Below are 12843 nucleotides of genomic sequence, written 5' to 3' on the forward strand. Positions count from 1 at the left end.
GTGGTGAAGATGAATTGCGCCACCGTCCGGATGTTGACTGCCCGTGCGCGGCTTAATCACCATGGCAACTAATTGAAACCATTATTGACATTCAGTCATTTTTGTGTAATTTCAGTAAAAAACTGAAACTTACCGTTGGATGGACTTTCATCTGTAAATTATCAGATTCAATAGGCTAAAGCCTGGAGGTTGATTTATTATGTTCAAAATTGTGTGGGCGTGTGCAAGAGAGAGCGCGCAAAAGATCTGATGCAGTAAATAGCACAAAAAACTTGTGTTGTTGATGTTTTATTATGGCACACAAAACATGTAAGCATCTTCATAGAGTATATTCATAAAAGAAGAGTGCTTGTCTTTTTGGTATGTACCAGCATATTGTTAGAGGACCAATCAAAAACCTTCAAGTCCTGTCTTGTTTAAACATTACAATGTATATAGACATTAAGAAAGTTCAAGAATATGTTGTCACTGTGACTGGAGTCAGCACATTTTTCAAGGAAGATGATGAACAACCCCAACAGGTTAATTCATCTCTTGTGCAGATGTTGCATCCATAGGACTGTGAAGAAAGTCATTCAAAGCTTCGGTGAAGGGGGCACAGCTTCCCTGACAGTGCATATGAAAGACGTCTTCTATCAAGATAATTCACTCGGTGTGAACCATATATTTATTGTATATGTAAATTTGGTTTGATAACACTGAACTAAAGAGATCTTTAACGTATTTTTTAAAATACAAACTAAAAATAGTTTTGAAAACAGCTTCCTATATAATTTATAAATCATGTCATTTAGATCAAATCCAATATGATTTTGACATGGAAATTTTCTTATTGCTCAATGAAAATGACAAAGATTTTAAGATATTAGCATCAGATTGGGAGCAGAATATGTTGAGAACCTCCACTCTAACATGACAAAGAAGTGCATGCAAGTACAAACAGCAAAGGAAATGCACTGCATTGTTACAAAGGAGAAACATGACTGACTTGGCCCTGACGCAAAAATGGGAACTGTTTATAAAGGATGCCCATCTGTATAAAAATCAAAAACATTTTAGGAGAAACATTATGTCGCTTGTATGGAACAGAGTTTTGCAAAATTAATGTGTATAAGAAATAAAAAAGAAACAACAGGAGAGTATTAGTGGAACAATAGCATGGACCTAGAGGAGAAATACTGTACTCAATCATACTTACATTGCATACATATACACAACATGGTGAAACAAGTATAATTTTCTTTTTTGTACTTCATTTGCAACAGAGGTCTTCACAAGGATTACTTCAGTCCTGTACTTGCGTAAGACATGATCACAGTGACAATGCATACATGATTAAAAATGTGAGTAGAAGGTAAAGACTTTGTTCAATGACAGAAGTGCTATCAACATTACATTGCACAAACACGGGTGTAGCAGCTTTGGACTTCAAATGGCCTTGAATCAGGCAGAGAGAATAGGGCTGCCCGAAAATGTAATGAACAAAATAAATATTTCTCAGATCAAGAGACTAAAGTCTTAGAGATTGAATTAATTCCAAGGGAGAGAACTTTCTTAGAAAAGGAAGTTGTATCATTTAGAAATGTCTAGTAAAACAGTTTGACATTATTCCAAAGTATCATTCAACATTAGGGTTTTAGGCTTTGCATAGGATAATGGATCAAAATTTATCAAATATATTCAATTATTGTGATTAGATTCTGGAATTTTATAGTATTTTTTGGTGCAAATTGCAAAGGAATACCATTAAAATGTCAAATTCCAGTTTGATGTGTTACCCAACATGAAAACAAACATTTATACAAGTGCATTTTCTTGAGGTGCAAGAATGATGATGTCAAGAGTGATCAAAGTGCAAATTTAAGGTAAACATAAAGAATGACTTTGAAAAAAAAAAGAGCGACCAGGAGCACGACTGTGATGTTTGGGTGGCTTTTTAAGCAGCGATCCAGTCCAGCAAAGAGAGTTTAGGCAAAGCCCTAAAAGATACTTCTCTCTGAAGTTGGGTGGCCTGAAACAAGTGAACCCCGATCACCTGACTGAAGCCAAAAGGTCCACTCTCAGAAGAAGTTGAATGATGCTAGTCGTGAAACACCCACACAGTAAGGCATTCTGGGAGAGGATTGTGCAGCCTCTGGTTCTGTCCTTCATTTGTCAGGTTACCTTCATGGATACAAGTCGGCATTCATACAAACTTTATTACTGTTGTGGCTGCTCAAAGGCCACGCCGAGCTTGTCGTAAATCTCCTTCAGCAGCAGCAGAGCCGTGTCCTCGGACTCCCTAATGGACGGACAGACAAAAACTTATATGAAGTAAACGTTTGTATAAGATGAGCTTGCAACTGAAGAAGGCAACACGTGAATAAATGCGTAACTTGTAAGCATCTCTTGCACAGATGTGTGTATCTCACCAGTAACAAAGATGGGATTGGATGGCAAACAAGTATTCATTGAAACTCTCGATGGGTTTTTCTTGAAGCACGTAGTCGATGCGTCTCCCTCCATTCAGCATTCCCATTTTAATCTCAGGCTGCTCGGTCTGCTCGGTCTGCTCTGTTTGCTCCGTTGACACTGGGGATTCTGCCTCCTCACATGCACCTGCCAGCAAAACAAGTCCTAGCACATGAGGCTTACTGGGTACTCCGCAAAACAATTAGAATAGCCAGCAGGCACTACCTCTTTAGACTACTTCTGTTTGGAAAAATGACAAAGGCTGTCAGACAACAAAGAAAAAAGAAAAGAGGAAGTTGTGTCGCTGCAGGTGACATTCAGACGGAAAGAGTTGACAAACGGATTAAATAGTTCACTTTGATTCACACCTTCTCCACAGGTGAGGAAAATTAATGATACTCTTGTATTCATCTAATTCATCATCCATGGTTTAATGTCAAAAATGCTGCTAATTAACATGAAAGACACACTTTAATTATTCCCCTGAAAGCTTAAACATGCAAAATAATGTAGGTTAGTCAAATATGAATTATCACATTATCCATTCACCATTTAGTGGTGAGGGAACCTAGAGCCAACATACAAAGGGCCAAAGGCAGAATATCACACATCATTTTATTTGGACTTAAGGCCCGTTGAGACATTAATATTTGTTACATGTAAATGTAACGTGGCGCTGCTACCGCCTTGGCCAGGGCTTCTGTGAAAAAGAGATCCCGTCATATCAATGGGACTCACCTGGTTAAATAATAACCTAGTAGAATATGGTGGTGGTGCCATTCGACAGCTTCTTTTCAGTCACATCCTTGCTTTGCAAACCTCCAGGCAACAACTGCCTCTACATGTGCTGGCTTGTAATTATATTCAATTATTCACCTAGGTAGTCACAGTATGCTTCCAGTACTAGGAAAATCAGCAAAGATTATAGTCAATAATGAGCTGGCATAAACAGTGAGCAGTGATCTCTGGAATGAGATGCTAGAGATCACTGTCTGGCCTCGTGGAGGAGTCAGGGGAGCCAATAAGACATGTGCTCTTTATACAAGAATGTGCCAAATTCAACTGGTCTAAGAGAACAAAACGTTTTAGAAACAGGGCAGGATTTATTTAATACTTGCCAGTGAATGCAGCATCTATATTATAAATAATTATGAAAAAATGAGGTTGGTGAAGTGAAGTGTTATAAACTGTAAGAAAGGTTGCTAATAAAGGTTTAAAAATGTAATTTAGTGAGATTTACAGAGATTTCTCTGAGTCAGAGAGGAAAAGTCCTTCATTAAATAATAACAATAATAGGATAGAATGAGCGTATTGTTAATTTTCTGGTCCAATCCCGGCATAATGACGATACTGGCTTAGCATTGAGGTAATGTTTTTTTAAAGGGCTCTGAGCCAATCCACTCTTTCAGTCCAGAAATTTGTATGGTCTTCCTTCTTATTATAAACACACCCTGATGCTGCGGCTGGTGTTTAAAGTAAAGAGGTAAGAGGTGAGGAAAGCAGCAAAAATCTTTAGAAAAATTACAAGAAGAAGAGAAGGAAGCTGGTCTAAAGCCATTGGGTTAGAGACACACAAAACTAATTGTTTTCTTTACCATGTGATTCCTGAAGGTTCTTCTCAATTGTACTTTCTCCTTCTTCTACTGGGGGCAGAGCAGCTACAGGTATTCTGGCAAAGGACTGCCACGCTGTCCGTAAGGATCCAAGTACGTTGTTCTTCAAATCCATACTCATGCGGGTCAAGCTGTCCTTCAGTTCTAAAAGAGAAATTTATGAGACATAAACAGAAGCTCTAACAACATTTTGTTTTCTAACAAAGGAAAAGAAAGAGAAACAAAATGTCTACCAAGGTGCATTCGCTTGCGACCCTTATGATGAGGGATGAGCATGGGCTCCAGATCCACCTCCGAAACAATCATGGGTTCTATCCGATAGGCAACAGGGTCGTACTGCACAAAGACAACATAGAAAGATGGATGCAGCTTTTAAAAAGCAGCCTCTTCTAACATAACATTTAAGATGTGTCTCAACTCCAATGACTTATCTTAGCATAAACCCAGTCTAACATGTATACATATTATCAGGGTTAACAGAATTTATGGCAACATAAACTTGATATCGTCCTTCTTTTGGGGCCGAGTAGAGAATGTGACGCATTGAATAAGTGCTTACTCACTGGGTGATAGATGTTATAGAAGCTCTTGCAGGTTGGGAAGGTGTAGTTTGGATCAATACATTTAAGTCCGCGTACAGTCAGGAACATCCCAATTGGAGAGCCAAAAGCAAAAAATGTCTGAGGGTGGAATGCCAGCTGTGGGTAATTGATGGAAACCTACATAGGGGAGATAGGTGAGGAGCAAACCAAATAAAACATTTTTATAACACATAGAATTTGTTTGGCCTAAGAGTACATACTGTATATGAAACAATTACATCTATTAGACATGATAAATGTGGGACAATACACTCTTTTGGTTCACAGTGATATTTAAAAACATTTGAAATGTATTTCTTGACAAGACAACATCAAGGGAGTAAAGCAGCGGATGAGCAGGAGACTGCGGAGAGGACCATTCATGCAGAAACAAATGAGTGGCACAAATAAAAAGGACAGACACACCATTCAATCACAGCACAATGTGTGACTTAGCCATGGAAATTCTGTTGTTCAATAATACCACTACAGGGTGGCTGCCAGTAGATTTCCTGTTCATATGGTAATCTACGTGAGGAATAACTCCAGGTGTAGTGAGATCACAGACAGTACAGGACAAAGCCTGATAGTGTATGGACACCATGTGAGACACACCTGTCCCTTGGCTATGCCTCCATTGGTCTGTCCACGCAAGCGGAGGAAGGAGAGAAGCAGGAGGGGGATGCATCAAAGCTTCAACTCCCAAGCATTAACGAGCATAAAGTATGTGTGTGTATGTCAGCTACCTGTCCGATGCCGACATCAAAGTACTCGTAGTCCACAGCACTGGTGACACTCTGCGTTCTGTGGAACTGGGACTGCTGCGCACTCAGTTCTGAGGACTGGTCCATATTGTTGTCTTGAGGCACTTGAGATGGAACCTGCAGCCCCGGCACCTGACGGACTGCCCCTGTCCTACACCCCTATATAGATGGAAAAATATTGAAAGTTAAAATATAAATACTCTTTCTGTTATGGTCATTTAGGTCAGTGGATCCCTACCCGCCTCCAGGTTTTATTTTGTCAAACAAACAATCAAGAAGCCTGTTTATCAATGTTGTCCACAGTAAACTGCTTTTCTTAAAGGAGATAAGCATAACATGTACAGATTTCAGCCTCGTCAAACAAACCACATATTCCATTAAAGTTAAGTTCAGATGAGAAATGCTTATGTTTAAAGGGCAGAAAAATAAGACTCTGTTAAGCTTCGGCTACATCTGACCTCTGGAAACATCTTCCTCCTGATGTAGTTCAAAATCTTCTTACGGGGTCCAAGAGGAATCCCCAGCTCCTTGAGATCACTGTCTTGGCAGAGAGCCTGAATGAGGAGACACACAAGGGTTTACATACCCAGCAAAAATGCATTATGCTTGGACATCGTTCTATGGCCATACTGTGCGTGTGCGCGTGCAGTTACCAATGATTCCAAGTCAAGGTTTTCTGCCCGGAGCGTTTCCACATACTGCTGTAGGCCCAGTCTGGTCAGAGTCTGCTCCAAAGTGTCACAGTTTGTATGGCAGGGCTCACCAGGGTGCACCTTAAGCACAGAGTTAAAGAACGGGGAAATAGTTTATCGTGTGTCATCAAGAAATATACATTCTACCAAAGTATAAGCATGTTATGTTATACTGCACCCCCTCTCTGGCTTCTGATTCATTCCTTTGATTGGTCAGCATGTCAAACAGGATCAGTGAACCTACGAAAGAGGCAGCGCAGCGCAAAAGAGTTTAAAATCAGCACTTTTACCAGTTTGCTCGTTATGTTCGGAGTATTTCTGTGTTCACGGTTTTCTAACCCAGGCTATGGCCCACAACTGAAAATGTGCCATGAAATGCTGGGTGTCGTTGCTTGAAGAGGGAATGCAGCCTGTTGATCTCTGAGGCCACTGTGTCCACTATGGTCTGGCAGTAGGTGGGGCTGTTATAGAAAAATAAGTCGAGCAGCGTGTCGTTGGTGAAATGTCTCAGTCTGCTGATGCTGGGAAGAGTGATTCTCTGAATGTCTCTGGGAAGTGAGGAAGGAGGGAGAGAGACGATTAAGAGTTTGAGAACTTTCAGTGACGAATCAAGCAGTAATCTCAAACTTATTTTGCAACACTGTGTGTCTCTTCACACTCACTCGTCCACACCAGTGGCATCCCCATGTAGAGCACTGTGCCAGTTGACTGGAAGGAACTCCACTCGGCCTACCTGGCCATCTTGCTGACCACGCTTATAGTGAGTTGCCAGAAGGGACAGGGAAGCACTCCTGAAGTCATTTACTGAAGGCAGGCGACATTAAAAGGGAGTCAAAAGAAGCTATCGGGAGTAAAACAAGGCACTGCCTATAATCACAATCCTACCACACTGTATGATGGATCTGAAGCGCAGGTCACAAGCAGGGCCGATGCCGTGCACCATAAAGACAAGGTGGTCTACTTTTTCTGGTTCGCCTGGAGAGACACACAAAATAGAAATGCTGAACGGTGCTAAAGCTTTCTGGAACTGATGCATAAACAACCTAACCTCTCACAGTAAATCGAGACACATACCATCAGGTATTTCTACAGAGATGCTTTCAACTCCTCTCTTGACTGTGCGCGGGCGGGTCTGTTCTGAGGGGGAGGTGGCCCAGTCATCCTGCAGTCCCATTGGCTGATACTGCATTATCAGCTGTTAAAGGTTAGAAGGAAAGCAGTTTATTGAATGGCAAAATAAAAATACATTTTGACATATTCTATTTGTTTTAGTTTTATTAATCCCCCCAAAAATATTGCCATTGTTTATAAATTCACTATAAAAATAGAAATCAGCTATTTGTTGTTGTTTTCCACTTAGTATGGAAACATAATGTATTCTGACAACCCATGATATGGTTTTGCTGTGTATAGGATTACTTTGAGGCATGTTAGTAGCAGGCTGTACCTTGGGATTGTGCAACATGACAGTTTCTCCTGTGGGAAAGTCCAACTTCCTTTTCCATTCATCTAAGGTCACTGCTATCATGTAGGCTTCCTGAAACAATCGAGGATTGATATTAGATCTCTTAAATTTGATAAAACAGAAAAGATTTGGTTAGAATAAAGATAGAAAATGTTTAGAGAATCAGCAAGTGATCAGACTACCTCCAGACTTTTGCTTAAGTCCTCGGGGTAAGGCATGAACCTGATGTCTTTGTCTCCTTTGTAAAACCAGGTACAGCGGCGGACTTCAGTGGGAGCTTGCTCCCAGTACACAGCATAGCGCTTCCTCTCCTTGACATGCACATCGTATCGCTCTCCATCCACAGCAACCACCACATCACCTTCCTGATTTTGAACTACGACAGGATATACACAGGAAAATAAATACCAATAGTTCCCAATCTCGTTCACACCACCAATAATACTGTGAGTTAAAGCTGGCTAAGAAAGAAATCACAATTTTCCCTAATTTTCACTTCTTTGCTGAATGAATGAAGAATAGAGCGATCTAAGATATTATTTTTGGCATTTTAAAACAGAGATTCTACTAAACTGTTATTAGAAATCTAAGCCTCCATAGCTATGTCTACACAAAGCGATCTAACTTTTTTCCAATATAAAAACTATAAATATGCATCCAAATTAAGCATTTAAAAACACTTTGAAAATAAACATGTTGCTACCATGACTGGGCATATCCACACAACACTGTGCTAGAAAATAGGCCAGCAAGGGTTTAAAATCTATCGTCTCTTAATAGGAAAATATAGCAAGCATGTTCTGGAGTAACTAACTTGTAAATCTCACACTCATACCTACCAGTGTTGCAGGCATTCTCTAGCTTATCAGAGTCTTCTCTGCTGAAAGGAAGCCAAGATGTACCATCATCAGCCCGTCGACAGAAGAACCAGTGAGGCTGAACTTCCCGGTAAGGAGCCGGAACTGAATTCATGTCAAGCATTTCAAAAGAAGACGTGGAAGAAGGAGAGGCCTCATCCACTGCAGGTGAAACCTGAGGAAAAACAATCGCACCATGATTAAGATCTGAAATCAATACTTATTCTTCTTGTCAGCACAACTGTGGAGCTACCACAGAAAAGGCAAATGCAGACTGCGCAAATAATAGAAAATATACCTGGGTTTTCATGTTTTTTAATAGCAGTCCACTGCTATGTTGTGAAGGCTCTGGAGTTAGACAAACTAAATGTCTAAACCCAGTCTGTGCCCCTCCATCACACAACACAAAGGTCAGTTGTTAAACAAAGGATCAAGCCTCCTCTTGGTCAAAAACACAAAGCCCAGTTTTATTCTTTGCTCATCAACAAGCCGTCTCTTGTTTCTTCAACTGAAACAAGTAAAGATTGCAAACAGCTTATTTTCACTGACTATTTTCTGTTTGGTAATGCAACAAGACTGTTGCAAATTATTGCAGGCACAACAATTCCAACATTACACACAGCTACCCAATCATTGATCCCACTGTTCAAACAGTAAGTGTACAAATTTGCAGCCTAGCACTGTTAAGTTAGGAGTGAGTAAAATGTTCTTCTAAAAGGAAAAGTTTATGTTGGTTGTGCTGGACATTAATTTATAAAGAACACTCAGTTCAGTGTTTACCAGGCTCAACTGCAACTAACATATTGTACATTTGGTCTGAGCACCTTTTCACATTTGTGTTCCCCTTCAAACAACTTCTTGAGTTTACAATGTGTGAAAACCATAAAGGGAGAACAGCACAGTATGTCTCCTCCACCTCTAGCTGCTTGCTCCTTCCATTTTACTTTTCTGTCAATCACCGAGTCAAGAATGGTGCAGCTATTTCTGTCTGAGAGGACAGTAGCACAAACAAATACTTTGTAGATTTTCCATCTCGGTAATGAGATTGACTGAGCACTGCAATAAACAAAGACGGAGTCAAGCTCACATTACATCAGTTTCTTAACGTACAGTTTGACTGAATGTCACTTTGGGTTACAAACTGATGAGAGCGTGACAACACTCCTGAAAGTCAAGACCATTAACATTTTCAAGAGATCAAGAATCAGGTTCTGGCACCCTGCTCATGCCTGGTCATGTCTGCTGGGGTTTCTTCGTCACACAGAAACTCCAAAGCTGTTTAACTAGTACTTTCTTCTGGACAAACTAAAGTCCTTTGAAAATATCCTGTCAGTATACTCATACTTCAGACAACAGAATAGAGCCAAGTCAAGTACTAACAGAAACCTGTTAATGGTGAATTAATATGCGTATTAAAAGTATTAAAATAAATCTCCTAAATCCCCCATGAGAGGTTCTTGAACAGTTTGTTAAACTATTAGTGACAGTAGCCAGAGACCCAAACGTCCTTTTGACAGTAATGCTCATTGCTTTGACATTTAACATATCAGTCAAGCATAGACATGAGAATAATTCCAAAGCTGTACTTAAATTCAGAATGGGGGTGAACGTGATAGAGCATATGTAGAGCATACGTACGGCTCAAGTTTCCATATGATAGAACAACCATATTCTGACGCCTTTGCAATATAGTGATGTTTTAATCAAACCCATATTAAAATTAATCTACCAGTTTAATAAACAATATACTTTTTTTTTAGTCTATTTTCACAGAGAAGTTTGAGAAATGTGTTATTTGACAAAATAACAACACTTATTCTCTGCCAATATTTAGATCCAGTCAGTCACACGTGCACCCTGACCTGATCTTCCTGTGTGTTTCCTGGGGCCACAGTTTGAGGGGAACTTTCATTCAGGTTTTGAGAGTTGCTGATGTTGTTGTTTGGGGCAGCCTGAGACAGACCCCCCTCTTCACCCTGGCTGCCGGACATCAGCCCAGACCCCCGGTTTTACCTGGTGGGGGAGTGGTGGGGGGTTTGGGTGGGGCTATAGGAGGTCAAAAAGGCACTGCACCTGTAACAACACAGATAAGCAGAAGCGAATGAGGGCAAAAGATAGGTTCAAAGACCATCATCACAAGTAAGTTGTTATTGAATAAGTATGAAGTGACCTAAATCTTGCCTATGATTTAATACGCGATGAGAGATAAACAAGGGAAAGATCACCTGCTAATCAATAACGTACCGTGACTAACATTGATCAACATGACAAGTGGAAATGTCACATTGTCAAATGCAGAACTTGACAACATCATTTTGCTTGGGTTCCAACACAAACATATCTTCGAACCAAACAGTTGTTAATATAAGATTCATGCTAGCTGGGTTTACGATGTGACACGAAGTTCGCCGTCCTCACATCCCGGCGGCGGGGATCTCGACATTAACAAATACAAAAGTGTGTCTAACTTTAACTCACCGACAGCCTCTCAGACTGAAAGCAGACGGGCTGCAGTTGTTGTTTAGCTGTTAGCGGCTACTAGCTCGGCTAGCCAAGGGCAGCCTCCTCCTGTCAAACGGTGGCTGCATACAGTGTGCTCGGAAAAGCGACGATTCCCACACAAGTAGCCATTATTTAACCACCGTAGCGGCGAAACGGTGAGTTGTAATAGTGACAATGATTGATAGTTTTCCCTGCGACGTTCAGGTTCTTATAAATGCGACGATTAGACCCTGAATTCGTAAAATCTGCGCCCAAGAACCACTCGTGAATAATTTCAATGAAATTAGCTCTCAGGACCCCTCCTCGAACACAATAGTCATCTATGAGTAAAGATACTTGAGACTCAGATGAATTTCAAACAGAAAAGGGCATCATAAACTACAAGAAATTGTGAAAAATACTGAATTATATTAGTAAATTTGAGATTTACGAGGCACACTTGAAGGCGCCACAAAGTCCTCAACAAGGCACCGCCTCCAAACGTGACGTCGACGTCAATAATTTCTAACGAGCCAATTTGATTGTTGTTGTTCAGCAGGGAAAACGAGTTTTAGAGCTAACAGCTCCTCTAAACAGTGTATACCGCATACAGACTTGTACATAAAACACTCATTTGATACGTGCCACGTAGTCTAAATATAAGCAGTCACGTTAATGTAAAATGGCACACAGTAAGTGTTATGAGATCATACACCTTTGCAGTATTTAGGACAGATGCGTTGTTGATTTTCCTGTCTTTAAGATGAGATGCAATTTAAGTTATTATCCTAACATAGTAAAGATGACTACGGTTCACTTGATAGCATTCTAGTAATACCTATCAAGTCTTTTGCAAGGCCAAACCCCAAAATTGTAATGCTCGTCAGGACTGAGATACACACAGGTATGTCTAAAATGTGGATGTAGTAAGTGTACACCTATCAACTGCGAGAGAACCACACCATACACGGACCCACCCTTTTGTGCATCTTCCATGACAATAAACCACAAAACAAAGACTGCCTTGCTAAGCTAAGTCTGAAGTGCGGACAGAGTCCAGGATAAGACGGCAAAATATATATATTGACAATAGAGTTCAGAGGAGCAAAAAAGAGCAACACAGAAACAAGAAAAAAACATGTTTCTAGCCATGGACTGTGCATTGGCAGAGGAAGTCTGAATAGATATTTAATCCTCATGTTTTGAAAATGCATGACCTCTATAAATGCCATTTTCTGCAGGTTCAACGAGTTTACAGTCATGTCACCTGAGTTTCCACTCTGTCATAACACGATGCACTTACACTCCCCAAAATGATCTTTCCTTATCCCTTGACTTCCTACTTATATTGAAGATCTGGCAAGTTAATAAGCGTTTGCTCTTTTCAGACACAGAACAGTACGGTTCAAGGCCCAGGTGACAGTTAACCCTTGTCTAAGTCAGTGAAGTCATTTCAGAAACTAGACACTATTACCATGCAGTATGTATTTCCTGCAAATGAAAATTGGTCTGAACAGCTGCCGATCACACTGGAGTCATCAAGCCCGATCTTTGCAGAACCGGGCATATTTGCATGAATTGGTGGGAACCGTTTGACCTACACTAGTGTTAGAGACGAGCAATAATTTTATTCTAATAGTTGAATTGGCAAATTGAAAAGATAAAGGTGTTATCTGTCATAACAAAATTATCTTCTACAAATGCACAAAATATTTCCCAAACTACAATGGCTTCAAAAATAATGAATTTTGAAAAAATAATATTAACATACAAATAATACCATTACTCAATAATACTTCCACTGTTAACTTTAAAGCGACACGTGTAAATTAAGCACAGTGTTGTAAATCTAAAACTGATTTGTGAGTTTCAGTTCTGTGTTTGAAATTCCTTTGAAAATTACTTGGTCAACAACATTTTTCAGCTCAGTTCAGCCTCA

The 12843-nt window shown here is 40.2% G+C and overlaps 1 protein-coding gene across 3 annotated transcripts; it reads right to left on the minus strand.

The window, feature by feature from the left end:
- Positions 1-273: 273 nt before the first annotated feature.
- ddhd2 (DDHD domain containing 2) lies at positions 274-11023 on the minus strand. Of its 3 annotated transcripts, XM_080466979.1 has the most exons (18): positions 10902-11023; positions 10286-10496; positions 8406-8598; positions 7749-7942; positions 7549-7638; positions 7176-7296; positions 6987-7076; positions 6764-6905; positions 6441-6649; positions 6280-6341; positions 6063-6182; positions 5868-5963; positions 5392-5568; positions 4628-4783; positions 4298-4400; positions 4047-4208; positions 2412-2598; positions 274-2281 (listed from the first exon to the last, which is right to left on the minus strand). In XM_080466979.1, exons 2-18 carry the CDS (start codon positions 10412-10414, stop codon positions 2200-2202), a joined length of 2313 nt encoding a protein of 770 aa, XP_080323105.1. In that variant the 5' UTR covers positions 10415-10496; positions 10902-11023; the 3' UTR covers positions 274-2199. The 3 variants fall into 3 exon arrangements, with proteins under 3 accessions (XP_080323105.1, XP_080323106.1, XP_080323107.1); XM_080466980.1 differs by lacking the exons at positions 10286-10496; positions 10902-11023 and adding an exon at positions 8722-8804 and having other exon boundaries at positions 275-2281; XM_080466981.1 differs by lacking the exons at positions 10286-10496; positions 10902-11023 and having other exon boundaries at positions 275-2281; positions 8402-8542.
- Positions 11024-12843: the final 1820 nt, after the last annotated feature.

This window comes from Lipophrys pholis (assembly GCF_963383615.2).
Source record: "Lipophrys pholis genome assembly, chromosome: 7".
NCBI lineage: Eukaryota > Metazoa > Chordata > Actinopteri > Blenniiformes > Blenniidae > Lipophrys > Lipophrys pholis.